Genomic DNA, 26,575 nt, shown 5'->3' with positions numbered 1-26,575 from the left:
TTAAAGTGTGATGCCCTGAACTGTTCACATCATTCGAGAAGTAGTCTAACCAGTGCTTTGTACAGACAAGCAAGAGCTCTAGTACCATTGTACTCTAGATATGAAAGTCAGCATTCCACAGCTTTTTCCATTATCTTTTAAACCTATTTATGGTTTTTGTACCTGAAATTCATAAGTCTCTTTGAACGTCTGCTGTTTTCATTTTGTCACCGTTAAGAATGACACTCAATCCTATGAGAGACAAAATTTTAAATCTGTTTTAAATTGGCACCCCGTTATTCTGAGACTATGCCCTGTAGTCCTCGACTCTTGCATGAAGGGAAACATCCTCTCAGCATTTATCAGCATGTAAATGAGATTTTTTTTTAATGCAAAAAAGTAACTGAAATTCTGCTCACTACTTTGTGTTCTATTAGCTTCTGCAGGGAATCCGTGATTCTGATATGTGCCAAGCTGTATGCGAGCAGGCTCTGGATCAGCATCCGGGGCTAGCTGCTTGTCACTTTCTGGCCAATTACCTTACCATGCACTTTCACAAGAGTCTATCTGCTGCACGCCATCATGAAATTCAATCGATGCGCATTGGATCAAAGGTAAGGAAGAGATATCACTTGGCCATTGGTGGTTCTTGTTATCAGAAGTTAAGTACCATCATTTTTTCACTTATATGTGTCAAGTATCTTTTGGTTTCTCACTATATGGATGACTACAGTTCTGATAAACTGAACCCCATGAACTTCAAGTAAAACCCAAGTGGAGTAGTAATAATTCTATATCATAGTGATGTAAAGTTTGGATGCAGGTAAACGACTAAGGAAATTGGTCACTTTGATAGCACTTTTGTAAAACTGGTTATAAAATATCTGTTTCTGTAGCTTGTGTTTCATGTTTGTTAATGGAAAAATCTGAGCAATATGTGGTTGTTGTGCCAGAATGAGACGCAAAGCATTAACTTTTGCAGTTATTGCCATACGTGTTATGTGAATAGCATAACAACTGTAGTTACACTCCAAAGTTGTGAACCACTTATGAGCATTTTGATGCCATTGCCTACTGCTTTATGTCAGCTCGGATAAAAGTTAAGCTAATGATGCATGTTGAGGTTTTAAAAATGCCAGGTATTTCTTTGCTTGTCAGTTTTTCTATTTAACAGTCCATTAACATTTTGGCGCTATATATTCCTTTTGGTAGCTTTTACTAACTCTACCAGATTCAGCACGTGATATCTATTCACATCTGTCATCAAACCCATTGCTGATGTTGGAGCAGCTACTAATGAATATGAAAGTGGATTGGGCATCAGTGGCTGTCCAGACACTTCATCAACTGCTTATGGGGCAAGAAGCTGGTTTGGCCATTGAAGACATAGATTGCCTTCTTTCTAAATATGCAGCCAAGGCTCTTGAAGTTCCCTTTGCAGTGCGAGAGAAAGCACGATCAGGTAACAAAAATTGATCTGCTTTTATTTCTTTGTGAAGCCGAATTTATTTTTAGAAGTATATATATAAAAGCTGTAACTGTCAGCTTTATATTACATTTACTGTTTACAGAAACCTTGCCAAAGTCTGTTACTGTGTTACTGAATCTATTTTTGACTGGTCCATGTGTCCTCTGATTACATAATTGCCTCTTTTTCTGTCCCATTTCAACTTCACACTGTGCGTTATATTTGGGTTGGAAATTTCCACTTGTTAACTTGAGTAAGGCATGTTGCTTTCTAGCCTTGGGGCTGAAGAAACAATTAACTTGCCGATATTTTTATTTAAGTATGTCAATTTTAATTGTTTCTTTTGCTTTTTCTTTGTGGCAAGCCCATAACCTAATTGTACTTTTTGGTCATGATTGAAACTGTATTTCATTCTTTTTGTAATGAATTTTCTGTAGTTTGTTTCTTTCTGGTTGATTAAGTTAAGATTTATGGAATCTTACTAAATGAAAGCTTTTTATCAGCATTACTGCAGCATAATTTATCTCTTTATTCAAATTTGTCGTCAAATTAATAACCATAATAAAAATCAAATGAGAAGTATCTTCCACTGCTTTTGCATTGCAGAACACTGACAGGGTTGTTCCTGAATGCTGTTGTGATTTGCTATGTAATTCGAGTACAGCTGTGATATGTAGGCCTGCTGAGTTTCACAGAAAAACTAGAACTCCTAGAATCTGATTTCCTTCATTTGATTGCACAACTCGAAACCGATGGCTTGACTCTGTATGATCGAGTTTGACTATTGGAATGATAGTGGCTGTTCTTATGTGCTCATAGCTTTTCTGGGGTTCCATGTCTCTTCCACCTGTTTTTCCAGGATCAGGTGAAAAGTGATCAGCCTTGGCTATGATTGCCCTGGTGATGTAAAAGCCCACATTGCTTTGCGTCAAAGCTAAATGAGTATACTGTTCCTAGTAACCATATCAAGTGTGTCCCCCTTTTAACCCTTCATAATACTGTGAAAACTGAAAAAAAAAGCTGTTTGTTTTGTGATTATCAAAACGGAGGATTTTATTAGGTTGGCCACGTGTGTGAATTTTAAGCTGTTTTTTTTAATGCTTTTCTGTCTAGATTCTGTAATCAATCTCCAAGATTTGCTCACCCAGAGTGCAGGACCAGAGAATTTTCCCACATCATCAAATCTTGAGAGAACGTCAAGCATATGTTCTGGTAAGGACAATATCAAGCTATAGATAATTACAGTGCAGGCGATAATTCAGCCCCCGCTATGTTGGCTTTTTGTTAAAGTAGTTTAAAACACATCTGTCTGCTTCTGTATATCCACAAAACTACATTTTTTACCTTCAAATGCTTAAGCTGCTTTCACTGAAAATGACGGATCCGTTTGATTATCCGATAAAATTCCACTAGTGTATGCAGCACAAGTTTGTTTCTACTCTGAAAAGAAAATGAGAGTGATTTGATATTTTAATTCACCTAAAATTAGCAGACAGAATTAGAATTTTTGCATTTATGTAATAATTCTATAAATTTCTGCACTCGTCCTCACCATTCCATAGAATCAGGAGATGTAGAGTCAATATGGATAGAGCTGAGAAATTCGAAGGTAGAAAAACCCCAATGGGAGTTATCTACAGGCCCCCAAACAGTAGTCTGGATGTGGGATGTAAGTTGAATGCGGAGTTGAAATTGGCCTGTCGCCAAGGTATTACTGCTGTTGTTATGGGGGATTTCAACATGCAGGTAGACTGGGAGAATCAGGATGGTCCTGGACCCCAAGAAAAGGAGTTTGTGGAGTGCCTCTGAGATGGATTCTTAGAACAGCTGAGCCTACCAGGGAGAAGGCAATTCAGGTTCTGGTGTTGCGCAACGAACCAGATTTGATCAAATAAAGGAGCCATTAGGAGGTAGTGGCCATAATATGATAAGTTTTAACCTACAATTTAAGAGGGAGAAGGGAGAGTCGGAAGTATCTGTATTGCAGTTGAACAAAGGGAACTAGGGAGCTATGAGGGAGGAGCTGGCCAAAGGAGCTGGTTCAATACCCTAGCAGGGATGGCAGTGGAACAACAATGGCAGGTATTTCTGGATATAATGCAGAAGGTGCAGGATCAGCTCATTCCAAAGAGGAAGAAAGATCCTAAGGGAAAGCAGGGGCAGCCGTGGCTGACGAGGGAAGTTAAGGACTGTATACAGGTAAAAGAGAAGTATAACATAGCAAAGATGAGCGGGAAGCCGGAGGACTGGGAAACTTTTAAAAAGCAGCAGAGGATAACTAAAAAGGCAATACATAGAGAAAAAATGAGGTACGTAGGCAAACTGGGTCAAAAATATAAAGGAGGATAGTAAGATTTTTTTAGGTGTGTGAAAAGAAAAAAAAAATTGTTAAGACTAATATTGGGCCCTTGAAGACAAATGGGTGAATTTATTATGGGGAACAAGTAGATGGCAGAAGAGTTGAATAGGTACTTTGGATCTGTCTTCACTGGGGAAGATACAAGCAATCTCCTAGATGTAATAGTGGCTGAAGGACCTAGGGTAATGTGTGAACTGAAGGGAGTTCATATTAGGCAAGAAATGGTATTGGATAGACTGTTAAGTCTGAAGGCTAATAAGTCTCCCAGGACCTGATGGTCTGCATTCCAGGGTACTTAAGGAATCGGGTCTAGAAATCATGGATGTACTGGTAATCATTTTCTATAGATTCAAGATCAGTTCCTGCGGATTGGATGGTGGTTAATGTTGTCCCACTTTTCAAGAAAAGAGGGAGAGAGAAAACTGAATTATAGACTAGTTAGCCTGATGTCAGTGGTGGGAAAGATGCTGGAGTCGATTATAAAAGATGAAATTACGACTGATTTGGATAGCAGTAACAGGATAGGTCAGCATGGGTTTACGAAAGGGAAATCGTGCTTGACTAATCTTCATGAATTTTTTGAGGATGTAACTATGAAGATGGACAAGGGATAGCCAGTGGATGTAGTGTACCTGGATTTTCAGAAAGCGTTTGATAAAGTCCCATGTAGGAGATTAGTGAGCAAAATTAGGGCACATGGTATTAGGGCAAAATACTGACTTGGATTGAAAATTGGCTGGCTGACGGGAAGCAGAGTAATGATAAACTGGTCCCTTTCGGAATGGCAGGCGGTGACCACAAGGTTTGGTGCTGGGACCGGAGCTGTTTGCAGTATACATTGATGATATAGATGAAGGCATTAAAAGTAATATTAGCAAATCTGCTGATGACACAAAGCTGGGTGGGAAGGTGAAATGTGAGGAGGATGTTATGAGAATACAGGGTGACTTGGACAGGCTAGGTGAGTGGACAGATGTATGGCAGATGCAGATTAATATGGATAAATGTGTGGTTATCCACTTTGGTGGCAAGAACAGGAAAGCAGATTACTATCTAAATGGAGTCAAGTTAGGTAAAGGAGAAATACAATGAGATCTTGTACATCAGTCAGTGAAAGAGCACGTGCAGGTATAGCAGGCAGTGAAGAAAGCTAATAGCATGCTGGCCTTCATAACAAGACAAATTGAGTATAGGAGCAAAGAGGTCCTTCTGCAGCTGTACAGGGCCCTGATGAGACCGCACCTGGAATATTGTGTGCAGGTTTGGTCTCCAAATTTGAGAAAGGACATTCTGGCTATTGAGTGTGTGCATGGGTTCACAAGGTCAGTTCCCAGAATGGTGGGACTATCATATGTTGAAAGATTTGAGCGACTGGGCTTGTACTCACTTGAGTTTAGAAGGATGAGAAGGGATCTGATTGATACATGTAAGATTATTAAAGGATTGGACACTCTGGAGGCAGGAAGCATGTTTCTGTAATGAATGAGTCCAGAACCAGAGGAGACAGTTTAAAAATAAGGCATAGACCATTTAGAACAGAGTTGAGGAGAAATTTCTTTGCCTGGAGAGTGGTAGCTGTATGGAATGCTCTGCCCAGAACGCAGTGGAGAACAAGTCTCTGGATACTTTTAAAAAAAATGGATAGTGCTCTTAAAGATAGTGGAATCAAGGGTAATGGGGATAAGGCAGGAACAGGATATTGATTGTGGATGATCAGCCATGATTATAATGAATGGTGGTGTTGGCTCGAAGGGCCAAGTGGTCTACTCCTGCACCTATTGTCTATTCAATTACACACCATTCAATTACACCATGCCATGGTTAGCACTGCTGCCTCACAATACCAGTATCTGGGTTTGATTCCAGCCTCAGACGACTGTCAGTGTGGAGCTTGCACATTCTCCCCAAGTCTGCATGGGTTTCCTCTCACAATCCAAAGTTGAGCATGTTAGGTGAATTGGCCATGCTTCAACTGCCTGTACTGTTCAGGAATATGTAGTTTGGGTGCATTACTCAGGAGTTAAATGTAGGGCAATGGATCTGGGTGGATTAGTCTTCGGAGGGTCGATGTGGACTTTTCAGGCTGAAGGGCCTGTTCCCACGTTAGGGATTCTAATTCTAAAACATTCTAATTCGTACTCCTACCAACATATTATGATATTTTGGGTAATGTAAATCAGAGCAGACAATATTCAAGTAAATTTGTATTTAATACCGAATCAGGGAGGGAATAATTATGGATTTCTAATGATGGAATTGAAAGAATACATTCATCAGGTTAATATTCGCTTTTAGAAAATACAATCAAGATGTTGAGCCTATTTCTGAGAGTGAAGAAAATAAAAAAATTAAGAAAGTTTTCAACCTTGGAGTACGTAATATAATTTGAAAAAATCACGGTTTATGCTGCCTGAGTATTTGTGTGTTTACATTTACAAGAAAGGAGTAGAACATTGCTACCAATATTAACCATTTTGGCATTCGTCCTAAGGTCAGAATGGTACTTGAGGACTGGCATTTAAACATTCGAACTCTGATCTCATGGGTGAAATAAGTGTTTAAAAGTGTTAGATTATTAGTTTGTTTGAAATGCATGTGCAGACAAATGGTAATTTTGAGACCTGAATTTTCAAAGTTGGTCAGTGCATCCAGTTTTGTGAAGGTAAAACTTAACTTCTACTCTTAAACTGCATTACTCACTGCACATAATTTTAAATTGAATGATTCGGTTGATTTTTGTTCAGTGATAAATCAGTGTAATCTATGTTGCAGGTAACTCCTCTCTCCAAGGACCAACTACCCCTCGAGAAGGATCTTTTCGAACGTCAAAATCAATTGGTGAATTTCTTCCTCCAGAAATCCCACCTGCTAAGAAAGATTGGATCCCTGATGATAAGGCATTGTTTTGCATGGTCTGTGTGAAGGAAAGGTTCACCATGGTAAGGGAAAATATCAGCTAAAGCTGTTTTAAATTTTGAACTTTTTATTTATTATTCTCTTTCGGTGATTTCAGTGAATTTACAGAATAAAATTTTTCACCAGACACTTTGTGCTGTAACTAACCTTTGTCAGTCTTTGGTGAATTTTCACTTTCAAACTTACTGGACAGAATTATGGTAGATATTGAAAATAAGTGCATCCATGTCCACAAGATTAGTAATCTATTACCATTGATAGTGGAAGCACTATATACCATTCAAAATTGTGGGCTTCTGGGTGCTTGCAAGTTGAGAATAGGTGTGCTGCGAATTAATGCTCAATCCTTTCCATGTGGCTGGATCTGGGGAAACAGTTATTCTTGTAACTTGAGTGGTGATAAACAACTGATCTCAGAACTTGTTTTCATAAACTATAATGGAGGCAATTAGAAATGATCTCTGCAGTGCTCTTCTGCCACTGCAACATGATTCTATTTTATTAGCGGCCTTGTATTACTGCAATGCCTGTTATCTTTTTTTTTAGTTTTAAAGGGAAGACTGGGGCCCACAATTCACTGCCTCAGCAAGTAAAATAACACTGTTCCTGAACTGATATTATAAATGTCCACAGACCATTTGAAAAGGATAACTGACCCAGGCCCAATCGTTTGAACTGTATTTCTTTGTAAGTCTTATAGTTTTTGCAATAAAAGTGACTCCTTTGTTCATAGTGATCCTGTTTCAAAGGACTCCTCCTCAGAGACAGATAATGCAGCAGTTTAGCAAAACCAGGTGAAAAACACTAAAAATAATCACATTTGGACCAAATTGATCAATAACTGGAGGAATAATAAAATATAGCTTCCAGAGAATGTGTGTGCCTAACTTTGGCTCCACTTCCTCAAAGCTGGTCAAAACAAGTTATTTAGAGTTCATGTTTTCAACCTGGATATTCATTCGGCGTATGTTAAGTTCATACAGTTCACAGCCACTATTTGCTGGATAACTATTATTCTCTCAAATTGAAAATGCCAAGCAGCAATATGTTTATTGGAAGCAGATTTCAGTTGAAAGAAATGAAGGGAAGAGTTTATAACTGAGTAACAAATTTTAGTCTAGTGTTTTTGAGAGATGGCTGCAAAAACTTCTACTAATATTATTTTGCTATTCAAATGGGATGAATGTCTGATGTATTTTCATTTTATTTGTATTATTCCTGAGGAATATGTAGATATATTTTGCACTTTGCATGGAATTTCATTCTGCCCTGTAGGTATGGGCAGAATGAAATTCCTGCTGCATTCCCATGGACCTGTCTGAAAAATTGCAGCAGTTGGTGTGGCCTAAGATGACTTCCTCCTGTTGCTCATCATTCCCTACATACTGCCGTAATGAGGCCCCTTCAGGACTGCTTTCCATTCACCTGCAACTTTGAGGCCAACTTGAGAAATTTAGGGATTGAAGAATGGGCATGAGTGCTGGGCACTTTCGGGATGAGAGAACCGCCAGCCAGTCAGACCCCTTGACACTCTGAAGGAGGGCTTCCTTCTCAGTGAGGGGGCGGGATTCCCAAATGCAGTCAATCCATTTGCTGAGGGCATTATAAACCTTCAGGGCTGCCAGCATCAACTTAATCTGGCAGCACGGGAAGTCCCTCCATCTGAAAAATCCTACCCCTTGAGCTTCTGTCAGTGAAGCTGCATTTGTAGGATAATGTTTGAGTGCCATTGATTCAGTTTGGTTCATTTAGGTAGTGACCTGCCTCCAGGAAATGGATTTTCCTGGGTTGCAAGCCTCAGAGTTTATTTTTTGCCTCCGAATTACAGTTAAAGTTTCTGACATCTTGCAGTCGGTGCTTCAGTCAGCACGGTGGCACAGTGGTTAGCACTGCTGCCTCACAGCGCCGGAGATCCGGGTTCAATTCCCGCCTCAGGCGACTGACTGTGTGGAGTTTGCACGTTCTCCCCGTGTCTGCGTGGGTTTCCTCCGGGTGCTCCGGTTTCCTCCCACACTCCAAAGATGTGCAGGTCAGGTGAATTGGCCATGCTAAATTGCTTGTAGTGTTAGGTAAGGGGTAGATGTAGATGTAGGGGTATGGGTGGGTTACGCTTCGGCGGGGCGGTGTGGACTTGTTGGGCCGAAGGGCCTGTTTCCACACTGTAAGTAATCTAATCTAATCTAATCAATGTTAATCTGGCAAAATGCAAGATGTTTGCAATAAAAAGCTGCACCATAGTAGGAATTTCATGTTCCCAGTTATAAAGTTTCAAATGTCTGTGGGTCTGTTTTATCAGAAAAATATCTTCATTTCCTTGACATCCATAATATTATGCTTGCTTGCTTACACAGCATTAAACCTTAATACTTTCCTGATTGACTATGCTTTTCATTTCATCTATTTTAATGTTTCTTTGAGGCTCGGTGGAATTGATTAACTTCTTGTTAACTGCTTTGCGCCTTCTGTTACATTAAAGGTGTAATAGAGATGCAAGTTGTTGTTAGGAATAGTCTCTGCCCCACATTTTTGGACTATGCCTCCTCTATTGTTAATGGTTTATCTCAACTTTTGTAAAATGCAAATTCCAGACTTTTGATCTCTGTTGTCAGTAAAGGCAGCTTAGCAACAAGGTCCAACGTTTGCAATTTCTAATCGATGTTGAGTTCTCCAACCTCTGCCAGGCATTGTTACTGTGACCTCAAGACCATAAAACCATGAAAGGGAAAGTCAGCCATGGATGACTGTTAATAATTATACGTCAACCACTATTAAAATGTGTATATGAAGGGAAGGATGTGCTACAATGATTCCCTAGTGGTTAGCACTGTTACCTCACAGCGCCAAGGACCCGGGTTGGATTCTAATCTCGGGCGACTGTCTGTATGGAGTTTGCACGTTCTCCCTGTGCCTGCCTGGATTTCCTCCAGGTGCTCCGGTTTTCTCCCACAATCACAAAAGATGTGCAGGTCAGGTGAATTGGCCATGCTAAGTTGCCAATAGTGTTAAGTGCATCAGTCAGAGGGAAATGGGTTCGGGTGGGTTACTCTTCAGAGGGTCAGTGTGGATTTGTTGGGCTGAAGGGCCTATTTCCACATCCAATCTAATCTTTCATTTTTTTGGCTAGTTCAATCGACGGCATCACTGCAGGCGTTGTGGGCGAGTTGTTTGCCAGTCCTGTTCTACAAACAAAATGGTTGTTGAAAAGTGCAGAGAGAACCCAGCACGAGTTTGTGACCAATGTTACAGCTATTATCATGGGAAGTAAGTCTTTTCTCAGATGCAGTATGGATTTTGAATGTGGCGTTAGCAACTTGTCAAACAATTGTACTCTCCTTGCATGAAGTACACATGTTGTGTTTCCCCTTTATTGATATTCTTGCAATTTATCCTGGAGCTGCAAATAAAAGGGTCTCTTTTCAACAATACTCTATATGAAAGCTCAGTTTACTGGATAGCTGGTTTATGATGCAGAGTAATGCCAACAGTGTGGGTTCAGTTCTCTCACAGGCTGAGATTACCATGAAGGTATCGTGACACATCCTTTCCCTTCACTTGTGGCATCGTGACTTGTGGGTTGAGTTCACCATCCATCATCTCTTTGAATGATAAAGCCACCCTATGCTCCTCTGGGATGGTGGCGACTTTACTTAATATGAGTAACGTTAGGGAGATATTTGTATTTACTTCTGAAGTGCTCTGAGGTCATCTGTATTTTGTTCTTTGTGAAAGCTTGGTGAAAATCTGTTCTAGCCTACGTCTGAAAAATTCTATTGGATTGACAGTTTATTTTCCATGGAAGTAAGACCATGGGAATGCATTATTGCACTGTCTCTCAGATTAGTAAGAAATGGATTATATATATAAATTGACTTCTGTAAACTTTTTGGTGAAGAATTGCTAACAAAAATAAAACTAATATTGCTCATTGTATTCATATTTCTACGTCAGATGTTTCTTATTTTCAACCTGTTACAATACTTAGCTTTAGTGTTCCTGTTTATGGTTGTTTAAAGATTTCAAAGTTAGGAGTGCCTGCTGCAATTAATGACTATCTTAGGTTAATGGTTCTCAAATGGTTTTGGTCGAAGGACCCATTTTCAAATGGATTAATAAGTATTGATACGCACCCACATCCCCCAATCTAAATGAAAATAATACAAGTTTCTTACAGATTTACTTTTCGGAATATAAGGCTGATCAGTGAATCAGTAGAGGGACTGGAATGGAGTTTTTCCAGGCCTGCTTTAATGTATGGTGAGCAGAAATGAGATTAGTGATCTGAACACGTTCATCGTCTTGTCAGCCAAGAAGTAACCTTGCTGGTTCAGCAATGTCCATGTAAAAGTATTTAGCGCATTATAGCCCCTTTCTCTTCCTGGAGTGGGTCAAGCTCAGTGACTGTTATTGGTGACACTAATGTCATTTCTGGTATAACTAAAGAGCAAATCCACCCTTAAGGATGGTGGTCGCTATTCCTCTTGAAATAGTTGTTTGGTAACCCCCAGTAGAAATTAGTCCATGCACACTTCCTCCAGAAACTGTGGTTGGAATTTTAAAAATGTATAGATGCCTTTGGTATTCACTTTTTAAAAAAATGTGCACATTTTTCATGCTGCTCTTCTGTGAATTTAATCTATTCACAAAGTGAATGAGTAATTGGTCTATAAATTGCAGTGTACCATCTTAACTGCTTTGTTTAGAGAATAGTCTTGACATTTGTCAGTTCTGTTTACAATACCATATATGTGTATCTTCTATTAATTAGATTATAATTTTGTTCACTATTTATTTTTATTTCCTATAGTGAAAATGTGCAGCAAGATCAAGGTGAAGGTGAGTAACTGGAACTTGATGATAGTTTGAGAAAAATTCTTCTTTGTTTTTCCCAGTTTTAATAACTTACATGTACAATTCCATTTCTGTGAAATAGATCCCATAAATTGTGGTGATAGTGATTTGGATCTTGCTGTAGCACTACAGATGCCGCAACAGTCAGAAGTACATTGGAACCTGACTCTGAATGAAGAAGACAATGAGAATGAACGTAGTGAGTTTTTCTATGAGCAGGTGAGAGATATAAAACTGTTGACTTGGTTTTGGAATCTCACCTGATGATAATATTGTACAAATCACATCCCAGACTGAAAGCTGGCATGCTAAAGGTCATTTTTATTGTTTTTTTTCTTATTTTGGTTTTAATGAGGTAGTCTGTCACTGAAATGCACAGTATTGAAGATTGGATTTTAACAGTAAAATGGAAGTTTATTAAGCAAAAGGAATAATCATGAATTAGGATAAATCAAAATATTTAAGTATCACATGAACTTAGAGTCTGAAACTCTCAGTCATCTCATGAATCCCAGAAACGTTTCTTTAAAGATCCAAAAGTATCCCTGAAAAACTCAGACCGGAGGGAGAATATCTCCTTGCCTATCATCTTTCTTGGCTAAATTTAACTGGAACTTCCCAGTCTGAAAAATTTGGAAGCGCCTTCCTGTAACACCTGAATTTAAACATCTTCAAAAACCTCTCCAAGGTCTTACCCAAATGCTAACGGTCTGGAACAATCCTTAAACTACTTACTTTAAGGTAATCTGTTTTTATTATCTTCTCCATCAATCCTATTAATCTTCATCTAAGACTGCTGTAGAAATGCCATAGACTGAAACTAAAACTTTGCTTTAAGCTATGAATGTTATCTCTCTGCTTAAAGAACAAGAAGTCTGGAAGCTTCTAACCGAAACCTGTTTATCCTGTTCGGTCAAAACACACTGTCAGTGTAAGCAAAAACCCTTTAGTCGTTTGGACGCTATCCCTCTTAAATCAATTTAAAAGAAATCGCTATGTCTACAGAAATACTTACAAAAAGTCATTAAACTCAGGGAGACTCGGGGGGGGGGGGAAAAAAAACATATGCTGCTGATTCAAAAATCCAAACTGCAAGGATAAATGATAAAATATATATAAATCTCACAACCTACTTTGTTGCAGGGGTACCTGATTGTTACAAAATCTGTTTTAGACTATAGGAAGGGTTTTGAGGGATATGGGCCAAATGCTGGTAAATGGGACTACATGAATTTAGAAAATCTGGTTGGCATGCTGGTGAGTTGGACCGAAGGGTCTGTTTCCATGCTGTACATCTCTATGACTATATGACTCGAATAAAGACCTGAAATGCACTTTGCAACCATTTAAAATATACATTGCTTCAAAAGACACCAAAAAGGGAAAGACAGCTTGAATTTATATAGTGCCTTCATTAGGATATCACAACACTAGGGAGGCAATGGCTCACTGGTATTATCACTGGACTGTTAATCCTAAGACCCAGATCACATTCTGGGGACCTGGGTTTCAATCCTGCCATGGCAGATGGTGGAGTTTGAGTTCAATACATATCTGGAATTAAGAATCTAGTGATTACCATCAATCCATTGTCAATTGTCAGAAAATCTCATCTGGGTGACTAATGTCCTTCAGGGAAGGAAACTGCCATCCTTTCCTGGTTTGGCCTACATGTGATTCCAGACCCACAGCAATGTGGTTGAGTTTTAACTGCCTACTGGGTAATTCTGGGTGGGCAATGAATGCTGGCCTAGCCAGCTATGCCCTCATCCTGTGAATGAATAAAGAAGAAAAATTCCACAGCCTGTATAACAATAGTTCAACTCTGGCACCAAATGTAACACTCAATAAATGCTGTTTGTTTTATTCAGCCGAGTTAAGGTGCACAATGTCATTGCGAGTAGACAGATGGATTTAAAAAGAACAATATTGCTGTATTTTCCCAGGTGTAACCTGTTATCAATCCTAAAACGTTGCAAATTCTTCAAAACAAAACAAGTGGTCTCTATCAACTGTCTTGCTTTAATGTTGCCACTGCTGATTAATTATGGCATGGCATTGTTACTGTGAATATAGCCCCAGAAAGGAAATAATTGCTTGGAAACGATTTCTCTGTCATTTTATTCTATTGTTTTGCTTCCTATCTCAAAATGTTCTTGTTTGTGTTTCACAATGTGGCAGCAAAGGACAGTTAATGGACATGCATCACTTATTTAATAGCTTCAGCAAAATATTAACTTAAGGTTACATCCCCTCGAGCCTGACATGCTGTAGTTTACTCCCATTATTTCCAGTTAGAATGAATCTGTATGTAATAAAGAAATTAAATACTTTGAGATGTAATCAACTAGCATCCTAGAGTTGTCAACAATGTGGTTCCACAAAGAGCAGTGGAATGTATGACCAGCGTGTTGATTGAGGGATAAGTAGTCTGTGGACACTGGGAGAATTCCCTGCTCCTTTCTCAAATGGCATTTTTAGATTATTGGTACTCACTTGGTCCATGGGTTTAATGGGTCATCTGAAAAAAAGATATTCCTAATAATGTAGCATTCATTCTTCTTTGCTGTGTAAATGTTAACTTACATCCACAAACATCTGACTTGAACCATTAGATATAGGACCGGAAGTAGGCTCTTCAGTACGTTGAGCCTGCTCTGTCATTCAGTGAGGTTATGGCCGATCCGATCATCGTCAACTACACTTTCCTCGCTTTTCCCATAACTCTTGATTCCTTTATTTATTGAAAATCTGTCTCCCTCAATGATCCAACCTTCTCAGTCCTCTTTGAGGGAGGAAATTCCTCCTTATTTCTGTGTTATTTTGGCATTCACTTATTCTGAGATTATGCCTTGGACTCTCCCAGAAGGGGAGAAACCTTTCCACATCTACCCTATTAAGCTAAGAATCTTGCATGATTCAATAAGGTCACCTTTCATTCTTCTAAACTAAAAGGCCCAACTTAGTGCCTTCTCAAAGGAAAATCCCTCCATAACCAGGATCAGCCTAATGAACCTTCTTTGGACTGCCTGACCATTGAGCTAGCTGGTTCTTAAAAACATCAGACACAATTCGATGAAATTCTTAAATGACCTCTTCTGAGAAATAAAATTTTATCATCTGTAAATTTCTGTACATAATTATGTCAGTGTTTCCAAATCACTTGCTGGAGAAAGGCACGACTTTGAGCAGGGCTAAATTACATATGACATAGACCAGGGCTCAACCTGAAGCATGTTCAGTTGGCATACCAGGCAACACACTACATGCATTCTGAAAGTACATGCACTTGGGGACATGATTGTCCTAAAGTTTCCATTCCTGGTTAGCATTTGTGATCTCTCTATGGAAGCCTGAGAGTTCCTTTTGCATTTATTTATATTGTTATAAATTGTATTTTCAGGTATTTCTACATAGCAAAGGGGAAGGGAAGTGAAAGGCATGGCATTTTGAAAGCCACAATTCACCTCCTTGAAGCTTGGTTTGGAAGTTTTGCAAAAAAAAAAATGCTTAGAAGGAGGAAAGCTATATAAATGAGTGCAGTAAATGAAAATGTTAAAGGTGTTGTAATGTTTCACAGGCTCCAAGTGCTTCCTTGTGTATTGCCATCCTGAACCTGCACAGTAACAGTATGGAGTGTGGCCATCAGTTGATAGATCACTGCAGCAGACTGTCTCGCGCATTGACAAATCCAGAAGTGGATGCTTGCCTTTTAATAGATATCATAAAGCAACTTCTTTTCAGTGCTAAAATGATGTTTGTGAAAGCAGGAAGGAGCCAAGATCTGGCGCTTTGCGACAGGTGAGTAGCATTGACATTATGTTTCAAGATATGTTCTTGAGTAATAAAAGTGTGCCTTATTGATAGTTGATGCAGTGAATCTGCAGCATGCTCTGACTTAAACACAGTTGTTCATGCATCCACTTAACAGTTGCATGGTAATAGAGAACTTGACTACTGCTCGAAGACTAGATACGCTGTTAAAAGCTTTTCATCATGCATTCATCAGGAAAAACACAACTATAACAAATTTCACATCATCTCAGCAATTTAAACTGCAGGAGAAAGGGATGCTGATTGATAGGTAATTCTAACTGGTTGAGGCTTTGCAATGGAGAAAACAAAGGAGAGCTATAGGCTGTCCAAGAGCCAGAAAATTACGAGTATTGGGATTGTTTACAATTTGGCATTCTTGCTCGGTTCCTAACGGGTAAAAGACAGAAATGTCACAATTTTCAGCAACATTCACTTTTAGGTTTATTTTGCATATGAGGATATGAAGGTGCCCTCCCTTTCCCATGTGGCTCACTGAGTTAATTATGAGACATTGAATCATTTTTAACAGGAAACCCCACAACTGGATTTGTCCTCAACAAACACAGCATTAGGAGTAATAAAAGCAGAAAATACAGGAAACATTCAAGGTGATGACCTGTCATCAGATCCTCAACTTGAAACATTTCCTGTTTCACTATGGGTGCTGCCTCACCTGCTGAGTGTTTTCACCTTGTTTTCTGTTCTTATTTCAGATTTCCTGTGCTTCAGTATTTTGCTTGCATGTATTATTTGGCCACTCCCAGAAAAGCAAGACATAAAAATTGATAAGTTTTCCTTTTGATAATTGTAGAATAGCCATTTATTGCAATATTGTAGGATCTCTGCTGCTGTCTGCTGCATCCTTTCCATCCTTAATCCATATCATTGCAGGCATCAAGGGAATAAGGTAAGGAGGTTGGTAGTGAATATCTTGTGTATTGGTGGTATTGAATCCTGCAACAAGCAAGCATCATAATGATTAGGTTTGTGCCCAGTACTGTACTGTGCAAATGCAAATCTAACTTTTAGCATTTTGAGAATGTGGAGCACAGTACATTTTTCAATCCTTATACATTTGCTCCTTATCAACCCATGATATGCTCACAGTGTTTCTAGATCAAATAGGAATCGGTTGAGTAATCAGAAACTCTGCTGACAGTAAATGTTTCTTGTTTATGTCCAAAACCAGTGGTGGTTGTTCTGGAAATGTTTCGAAATTCAGCTTCATCAGCATTAGTTTTCTTGAATGTACTATGTACAAAACTTTTATTCTTGATATGGTTGCGAGTTGCAGCTCAGTTTTGTTTTAGCTTGACAGTCTTGTCTCACTTGGAAAAACAGCAAATAACCTTAATGGAAGCATTACTTAGCCACAGGTAAAAATCACATTCAGTTTTGCATGAAGTCTAAATTGCATGCTGCTTACATTTTTGCCAACAAAAGAGAAATATTCACTTCAGTGATAACTGAATAAAATACAGCTGAAAGAAAAAGCTAGCTTTTGTATAATCCTTAAGCATTCTGTGATCTCAGTTCCATGAACAGTCAATAATGTTTGAATTATAGTTGCTATTGTTTCTTGATGTAATCATTGTGACTCAATTTTACAACTAGTTCATTGCTCTTGCAGCATTTTGGGCAACCCTGGGACTTGTGACAATATTTTTATTTCAGCAACGTTTTGCAATGATGTTAATACAGGCATATTGTGAACCCCAATACACATTGATCTTTTATTGTTGTACTGCATAACATAATCAGCTTGGAGAGTTGCAGGCAACAAGTCTCACTTATGTCCAACATGGGTCCCTGAAGAACTTGTCTGAGTTCTTGTCTATTTGCAAATGTGTTTAAAATCTCTATAACATCTCTTTCTATGAGCCTGTCTCCTGAAAGAAATAGAAATTAAACAAAACGTTCAATAAACTAATTTTTCTAGAAATATCTTTCTGAGATTAATTGTTTGCTTTCTATCACTTCATACAGCTATATCAGCAAGGTGGATGTAGTGAAGATTTTAGTTGCTGCTAACTACCAGGATGTGCCTTCTCTTGAACAAATCCTTAAGCCTGCAGCCATCACAAGACTGAGAAATAAACTTTTGGAAACTGAATACTATGCACTGGCTGTTGAGGTTTGCAAAGGCGTTTTTTTTAATGAAAGACTAGTTTTTAGAAATACTTTTAGTATCTGACAAACATAATTGTGAAGATTTGCAAGTACTTTATTGCAAAGTTGTCTCCCTGTTACAAGGTTCTTGGAGTGATATTCAAAACTCCACATTTAGTTATGGTGGAATCATACCACTGATCTATATTTCAACCGTGCCTTTGTTACGTCCACACTCAACATTTCTAATCACTCCTGGATGGTCTTTACATTCTAACCTTCTTAAACTTGAGGTCATCTAACCTCTGGTCTTACTCAGACCAAAACTGTTCCTTATCATCCCCATAACTCTTTGATGTGCATTAACTTCCAGTCCAGAAATGCCTCAGTTTTAAAATTCTTGACCTTGTTTCGAAATCCCTCACCTCTATATATCTAATATTTTTCAGCCCCACAGTCTTTCAAGATAACTGTGCTCATCTAACCCTTGCTTCTTGACTATCCTCAATTTTAGTTCTATTAAGGGTGGCTATGTCCTCAGCTACCTAGGCTTTAAGCTTTGGAAGTCTCTCTTTAAACTCCTCAAAATGTCGTTCTCTCAGTCTTTCTTTAATACTGTCGTTAAAGACTATATCTGACCAACCATCTGGTTGTTTTGCTGTAATATTGCCTATTGTGTTAAATGTGGATTTATAATGTTATTGTGGAAAAAGTGGATCATTTTGTTATATTAAAGATGAAATATGAATATAAATTACAGGCAAGCATCGGGATGTTTGGCACACATCAAATTTTCAAAAATGACAGTGAGACAAATGACTAAATAATCTTGTGGGTATTGGATGGTGAGCTCTTAATCCAATATTGGCACTCACAATCTTCTCCCAAGCATCCCATTGGGTATGTCCATCTGAGCAGCTTGATAGACCTTTGCTCTCGTATGATGCAGAATACTGTACCTCTGACAACTGCACTTCCTGAGTAATGTACGAAAATGTCAAATGATCTTCTGCATCATGACAGTTCTGTGATTCATTTTAGATTGTGTCATTAATTCCAGTTCTAAGGCTTGAGTCCACAATATTCTGACTCTAAACGAAGCATCTTGAAAAGTGGACCAACCTCTTGATAGTAGAGGTGTAATTTTTGGAAAGTGTCAATTCAGCTTCTGAACTAACTTTTTCTACTCGGTCCAGAGTACTGATAATTCTCATTGTTCATTTTCTATTGGACATTTCTATTGTGATGCTAACTTATTTCAATTTTTAGGTCTCTACTAAGGGTCTACTGGACCCGAGTGGAGTCTGGCATGCTTGGGGGTTAGCCTGCCTCAAAGTGGGAAACCTGTCTGCATCTCGGGAGAAATTCAGTCGCTGCTTAAAGCCACCATTTGACCGAAATCAACTATCTCTTGGTCCTCCACTTTTGCAAGAAATAATGCAGCACCTGGAAACTTCTGTTAAACCAGTCTCGCCAGTGGTAATGAGCTTTAATCTTTCATTAATTTCTGAAAATGTTAAGTTTGGTAATGCTCAAGTTAAGTTATTGTGACAATTGATTTTTCTTTGACATGGTTGGGCCGAAGGGCCTGTTTCCATACTGTAGGAAATCTAAAATCTAAAATTATCTCCTGAGACTTACAGGTGATGCATGTCAGTTGTTTATCTTTATAAAATGGTTTCAGTTCCAATCTTGATTATAAATAGCATTATCTGAAGTGGCAGTATGCCATCAAAGTGCATTTCTGTAATGCAAAATTTGAATGAGACTCACTAGGGCCATGAGTAGACTTTGGACATAATTCAGGAGGATTCTTTTGTCAGGAGTCTTCACAGCATATTTACTCTCATTAATTAATTTAAAGCAGGATGAAAAATGAAAATGGAGCATAGAGACAAAAAGTAGAAATAAGCATTTTAAAAGCTGAAACTTGCTGGTACACATCAGAACAAGATTTTGTTTCTGGTGTTGTGTTCTGAAATAAATTTTCCTTTTACACACTAAACTGTTAATCAAAAATGCTTTTTCTCTGATTAACATTTTTTTTGTAATTTGGGTATTGGCTAAAAGTGGTGTTGAAGAGAAGCAACATTGTGCTTAGTTGTAGAATTTTTAAAATTCAAGGTGCCTGAGCAGCATTTTTGCAAAAGTTTGAATAAGAAACAGTTTGGAACAATTCAGCTAACTTGCCATGCCTAGCAAGAATTGAATAAGGTAAAGGTACTTGGGAGAGGATTTCTTTCCCCTAAACCTTTGCACAAATGGTGGTGAATGCCTGGAACGTGTTGCCACAGGAAGTGGTGGAAGCAGGTAAAATAGCAGCATTCAAGAAGCACCTGGACGAATACATGAATAGGAAGGGAATAGAGGGATCTGGATCCCATAAGTGAAGGTAGTTTTAATATGGAAGGGCAAAATATGTTGTCGCAGGCTTGTAGGGCTGAAGGACCTGTTCCTGTGTTGTATTGTTCTTTATTCTTATGTGCTAGCCTTTAGGCAGCAATTGCCAACCATAAGCACATGCTTCTTATGTCTTCAGTAGAGAGAAAATCTCAGTAAATAAGGAAACTATTTGAAGAAGTGGAAATGGGCAATTTCGACATGACAATTATAGATATCTACTGTCACCTGTGTTGCTGGCAAAGTAAAGATAATGGGAATAAGTGTTCTCTTGGGTTTGAGATGGTATTCAGATTTGAACCCATTTTGAGAATTGAATGTAAAAGGTTAATGTTCCTGTTCCTTCAGTTGCATAACTGTTAAACCTTCCACGGCTGGTGCAATTGGTTGGCTTTTCTAGTTGAATTCTTTTACCAGGAATTTAAAAAAATCTTAATATATTGAAGCTCAGGAACCTAATGCAGTTTTGTCAATACCAGTGAAAAAGTTTTATAATAAAAAAGGTGCACTATTAGTAAGAGTGACTAATAGCTGAAAATGACTACAAAACATAGCCAATTTACCTAATTTGCTCTAGTGAGTTATTTAGTAACTGAAGTATTTTTAAAAATAATTACTATTTAAAGGTTTTTTTTTAAGAACAGTTTAATCTTTAGATGTTGCTCTGGTTACAAATGGACACAATCATCCAAAACTTGCCATATTCATTAAATAAATCAGGGTGTGTGGACAGTTACAGACTGTTTCCCGCATAACATTTTAATGCAACCTTATAGGGTTTGAGGAAACTTGATTTGTGAAGAATGTAATGTGAGCTTAAAATTTCTGATCATTCACCCTAGATTGGGCAACTACTTTGGACAAATTGTGTAGAAGTGGAATTCTACTAAGTTGCAGTGTTGGTGACATTTGTTTCTATTTGTGATTAAACAGCAGGATGATGACATTCTTGCCTCACTGAGAGAATTGGAGACGGTTCTGAAGGGTGACGGTACCGGTTTTGAAGTCACGGGAGATGGAAAGATCAAACAAAAGGTCTTTTACCAAGAGTGCTTGTACTACTTGCAAACATATGGCACTAATTTGGCCATTATTAGTTTTTATATGAGACACAACTGCATGAGAGAAGCTTTGCAGCACCTGCTAGATAAGGTAAGACATTGATATTGCTAAAATTAGATATGCTTTCCTAAACAACAGTGCGTACATGCCATATAAAATTACTTTGATTAGTAATGTGGAATGATGATATACCCTGGATATAGATGACGTGGATTCAGCTGTTTGATTTCCCAATTAAGGCCAAAGGCAGAATCCAAGCACCGCTTGACTTCCTGGCTAAGGAATATGAAAAGACACATCAGGAGGAGATTTAACATTGTTATTTAGCATCACGTTATTTAGCATTCTACAGATAACTCTTTCTTACATCAATTCTTTGGTGTAATCTGGCCAAACAGCTTCCAAATTTGTTTTCCTGAATCTCAACATTACAGTGTTTGTTGGGTAATTTTGAATTACTGGTTATAAATAGAAGGAAGGTAGTTACAAATTCAGAGAGCAATTAAGGTTGATTTGGAATCAATTGTAGACCAAACAAGGTAAATATGGCAAATTTTCTTCCCTAACGGATATTAGTAAACGAGAGGTTTTTAACATCTTACAGAAAACCCATAAGTGGATCTTGAGGAAATCAGGAGCCATATTTGACTTGAAGGACTGTAAAGTTGAACAATATGTCTTGTTTTTCTGGTGACCGACCTATTGACATGACCACTCAACACACTCCCTGCAATATGTGGATAGGATTATCTGAAGTAAAATGGGACAAGGCTTGTGTGGAGCATGGTATTGACTATTTGGACCAAATGACTTGCTCCTGTGGTCTTGATCACTGAAAACCTGTTTTTCCCTACTTTACAGGTAGAAAGTTGGAAATCTGAATTAAAAAGAATATTCTGCAACAAAATAGCAGGTCATTAATAATCTGAAAGAGGTGACTGGGTTGAGGAGGGGCGAGTTTCAGGTTCATCTGACTTGAACTGTCTTAGATACATAGCAGTTTTGTGTTTTTCACCCAAAATTCACTGTTTTTAACTTCGCTCTGATCAAGCACAGACTTATGTTTTAGATCAAAGCAAAACACTGTGGATGCTGGAGATCAAAAATAAGAATATAACGTGCTGGATAAACTCAGCAGATATGGCAGCATTTTTGGAGGAAAAAACAGAATTACTGTTCAAAGTTCAGTAGAACTTCAATGAAACATAGTTCATGTTGTCTCTGTTTTTCTCTCCACTAATGCTACTTCCAGACCTGCTAAGTTTCTCCAGTTGCTGTTTCCGTTTCTTACATTTTGGTTGGTGTGTGCTTCTTACTTTTCAGGCTTGCCCTGAAGAGGTGTTCATGCAAGGGATTTTCAAACCAAGTTACGAAAGTGGCAGACTGCATGCTTTGGAAAACTTAATGGAACACATGGATCCAAGCCTGGAAAAATGGAGTTGCTATTTGATTGCATCTTGCAAACATTTACAAATGAGGGGTTTTTTCAACATTCTGTATGATCTGCAGCAATTTATGAAGGTAATTGTAATTTTTGACTTGTGTGATGGGTCCTTTTTAGATGGGTTTTAATGGTAAATGGAGCAATATCACGTGTGATGTGTTCATTTCAGGACCACATGCGAGCAGCCATGACGTGCATCAGGTTTTTCAGCCACAAAGCAGACTCCTATAGGGAACTCGGAGCCAATCAAGGTTGGCTGACAGAAGCCAAAGGTCACCTGAAAACATACTTGCAGGAAGTGTCCCAACGCAGTTCGTCGAGAAAGAAAATTACCAGTTCTTTTCGCAAGCAAATGTCTGCGGCAGATGTGTCAAGGTAGATTTTTTTTTAAGGAAAATTCCTTCTTGCAATTCTTGTGTAACAGTGAGGCAGTATTTGTTGCCCATCCTTAATTGTCCTGGAGAAGGTGAGGTAAGTTACATTTTGGAAGCTGCAATCTAACCTTTCTGTAACAGTTTGGTAAAACTGAATGGCTTGCTGACCCATTTCAGAGAACGGTTCAGAGTTGACCACATGGCTGTAGGTCTGGAAACTCATACAGACCAGCCTAGGTAAGGTTCTTCTGTAAAGAACATTAATGAACCTGGTTTTTTTTAACAATACTCAGTAGTAGTTTCTTGGTCACCATTACTGAGGCTAGCTTTCTATTACTAATGAATTCAATTTAATGAATTTACTAATGAATTCAATTAAATTCCAGCATCTCCTGTGATGGAACTTTACCACCTGATAGTCTGGATTGCCAGTCCAGTAACGTGGACCACAGTGTCACTGTCATCTTCAAATGAAAAACAATCCATAGGACTAATAATTTGATATTAGAAATTTGAAGATGCACATTGAAACTCCCACATAATTAGTTTCTCACTGTCTTATGTACACGCACATACCTACCCATTCTTCTCTCTCTCTCTCTCGCTCATCGTCTCTCTCGCTCCCCTCCTACTCTGAGACCTACCCACTCCAACACCTATTTACACCCCTACCCATGCAAATAAACATATAACTTCTATTCTGTCAACACTAAAGAATAGGTTAATTTTCTTGTATTTAGGAGAGTAAATGCAACTTATGCAAAGCTGGCAATGGTTTCTCCTTAATGAACAAAGCAAGAAGTAGCTGCTAATTATGGCATAGGCACCAATATCAAACAAGCTTTTTTCATTTTTCAAGAAATATCAGTTCTCAAAATCCTGAACATTCTTGCAAGACATCATACTGGCTTTAATAATCCAGCAATCAGTAGCTATCATTACTTATTGCAATTTTTTGAAGTTTTCTATTCTTCTTAGAGGAAAGAAAAATTATGGTAGCATGTGAATTAGATCACCTATTTCTGAACAATTAATGCAGCATTTACTCTGTAATGTCATTCTGAAGAGGAAATTATGATGTACGCACCATTTGTCGTCTGCAGAATAATAAAAAAAATCCGCTGTCCTGAAATCTCTCTCTGCTAGAAAAAGCTTTGTTCAATATTTGTAAAGTTATCACCCCAGGAGTAAGGCACTAAGCAGCAGGGACAATGGTCCTAATTATTATGAAGAAATTCCCTGTCTATCATTTATGGAATCTCTGTCACCACAAACATGGCTCAAGTCCAAGATGGTGGAACTAGACATTATCATAGAATGTTACAGCACAATACAGGCCCTTCGACCCTCGATTTTGCGCCACCCTGTCATACTAATCTGAAGCCCATCCCACCTATATTATTCCATGTACGTCCATATGCCTGTCCAATGACGACTTAAATGCCCTTAAACTTGGTGAATCTACTACCGTTGCAGGCAAAGCATTCCATAACCTTACTACTCTGAGTAAAGAAACTACCTCTGACATCCGTCTTATATCTATCCCCCCTCACTTTAAAGTTGTGTCCCCTCGTGTTTGCTGTCCCCATACTTGGAAAAAGGCTCTCCCTGTCCACCCTATCTAACCCTCTGATTATCTCTATTAAGTCACCTCTCAACCTTCTGTCTAACGAGAACAGCCTCAAGGCCCTCAGCCTTTCCTCGTAAGACATTCCTTCCATACCAGGCAACATTCTAGTAAATCTCCTCTACACCCTTTCCAAAGCTTCCACATCCTTCTTATAATGCGGTGACCAGAACTGTACACAATACTCCAAGTGTGGCCGTACCAGAGCTTTGTACAGCTGCAGCAAAACCTCCTGGTTCCGGAACTCAATCCCTCTATTAAGAAAGGCCAAGACACTGTATGCCTTCTGAACAACCCTGTCAATCTGGGTGGAAACTTTCAGGGATCTGTGATCTCTCTGCTCATCTGCACTCCCAAGAATCTTAATATTAGCCCAGAACCTTGCATTCCGAATACTCCGTCCAAAGTGTATCACCACACATTGTCCACATTAAACTCCATTTGTCACCTCTCAGCCCAGCTCTGCACCCGATTTATGTCTGTCTGCAACCTACCACATCCTTCGTCACTATCCACAACTTCACTGACCTTAGTGCCATCTGCAAATTTACTAACCCACCCTTCTAAGCCCTCAGCCAGGTCATTTATAAAAATGACGAACAACAGTGGACCCTTGTGGTATGACGCTAGTAACTGGACACCAAGATGAACATGTTCCATTAACTAAAACCCTCTGTTTTCTTTCAGCAAGCCAATTACTCATCCAAACTGCAATGTCTCCCACAATCCCATTCTTCTGCATTTTGTATAATAGTCTACTGTGAGGAACCTTATCAAACGCATTGCTGAAATCCATATACACCACATCAACCAGTTTACTCTCATCTACCTGTTTGGTCACTTTGTCAAAAAACTCAATAAGATTCGTTAGGCACACCCTACCCTTCACAAAACCGTGCTTACTGTCCCTGATCAGATTATTCTTTTCTAGATGGTTATAAATCCTATCTCTTATAACCTTTTCCAACACTTTACCAACAACTGAAGTGAGACTCACTGGCCTGTAATTACTCGGGTTGTCTCTACACTGTTTTTGAACAAGGGAACCACATTTGCTATCCTCCAGTCCTCAGGCACTATTCCTGTAGACAATGATGATTTGAAGATCAAAGCTACAGGCTGGGCAATCTCTTCCCTTGCTTCCCAGAGGATCCTAGGATAAGATCCCATCTGGCCCAGGGAACTTGTCTATTTTCACACTCTGCAGTATTTCTAATACCTCTTCCTTGTGAACCTCAATCTCTTCTAGTCTAGATGCAAGTATCTCTGTATCTTCCTCGCCAACATTTTCATTTTCATCTTAAAATAATTAAGATTGGGCAATAATTATAGCATTAATAGCATCACCTACCTTCTGAGAACAAATTTGCAAAAGGTTTTGATCGGTTCAACTGGCAACACAAAGGTTTTAATTTGGTCATCAATATTTTACCCTTATAATTAAGCATATATTGAAAGAGAGGGTCACATGTTCCTTTCTTTGCTATTTGGATGTACTTGTTTATAGTGGAGTTGAGGTGGTGGAAATAGAACAAATGCATGTTTTCTTCATTTCATCATGGAACTCAGTAGTATACCAGTTCTATAAAGTAAAGGAATTATGAGCGGCACGGTGGCACAGCAGTTAGCTCTGCTGCCTCAGGCAACTGTCTGTGTGGAGTTTGCACATTCTCCCCGTGTCTGCGTGGGTTTCCTCCAGGTGCTCTGGTTTCCTCCCAAAGTCCAAAAATGTGCAGGTTAGGTGAATTGGCCATGCTAAATTGCTCATAGTGTTAGGTGAAGGGGTAAATGTAGGGGAATGGGTCTGGGTGGGTTGCTCTTCGGAGGGTCAGTGTGGACTTGTTGAGTCGAAGAGCCTGTTTCCACACTAAGTAATCTAGAAAGGAATTCTGGGAGTTTGAATTGTATTTTAAGTGTCCATGTAATGCACAAACTAAAATAAGCCAGTAAACCAGACATAACTCCAGAGCTAGGTGTTATTTGTATTTTGAACTTTTAATTAGTAGAGCCATTTTGTAGGTATATGAATACGATTGAGCTGCAGATTGAAGTAACCAAATTCTTGCATCGTTGCGAAAACTCGGGGACTTCAAAGAGTTGTGGACCCCCTGCCAGTCTCTTTGGGAATACCAAAATGAAGATGGAAGTTGCTTGCAAGGTGCGTTATCTTGAT

General features: G+C 38.8%; 1 protein-coding gene across 4 annotated transcripts in view; it reads left to right on the top strand.

Annotated features, from left to right (window-relative positions):
- The window catches only part of zfyve26 (zinc finger, FYVE domain containing 26), a 101,459-nt gene that overhangs the window by 62,587 nt on the left and 12,297 nt on the right, over positions 1-26,575 (top strand). For 3 of the 4 annotated variants that reach the window (XM_072569092.1, XM_072569091.1, XM_072569094.1), the window contains 14 exons: positions 417-593; positions 1,192-1,441; positions 2,561-2,659; positions 6,579-6,745; positions 9,847-9,983; positions 11,527-11,555; positions 11,653-11,789; positions 15,151-15,371; positions 17,373-17,520; positions 18,765-18,974; positions 20,829-21,047; positions 22,281-22,478; positions 22,571-22,776; positions 26,422-26,560. In XM_072569092.1, coding sequence (XP_072425193.1) covers positions 417-593; positions 1,192-1,441; positions 2,561-2,659; positions 6,579-6,745; positions 9,847-9,983; positions 11,527-11,555; positions 11,653-11,789; positions 15,151-15,371; positions 17,373-17,520; positions 18,765-18,974; positions 20,829-21,047; positions 22,281-22,478; positions 22,571-22,776; positions 26,422-26,560 — 2,337 coding nt within the window. The remainder of the gene's footprint in view (positions 1-416; positions 594-1,191; positions 1,442-2,560; positions 2,660-6,578; positions 6,746-9,846; positions 9,984-11,526; positions 11,556-11,652; positions 11,790-15,150; positions 15,372-17,372; positions 17,521-18,764; positions 18,975-20,828; positions 21,048-22,280; positions 22,479-22,570; positions 22,777-26,421; positions 26,561-26,575) is intronic. The other variant, XM_072569093.1, reaches the window with a different exon arrangement.

Source organism: Chiloscyllium punctatum, chromosome 4 (assembly GCF_047496795.1).
Source record: "Chiloscyllium punctatum isolate Juve2018m chromosome 4, sChiPun1.3, whole genome shotgun sequence".
Classification (NCBI taxonomy): Eukaryota; Metazoa; Chordata; class Chondrichthyes; order Orectolobiformes; family Hemiscylliidae; genus Chiloscyllium; species Chiloscyllium punctatum.
Note: the sequence above shows the minus strand (reverse complement) of the source record. Positions and strands in the feature narration are given on the sequence as shown.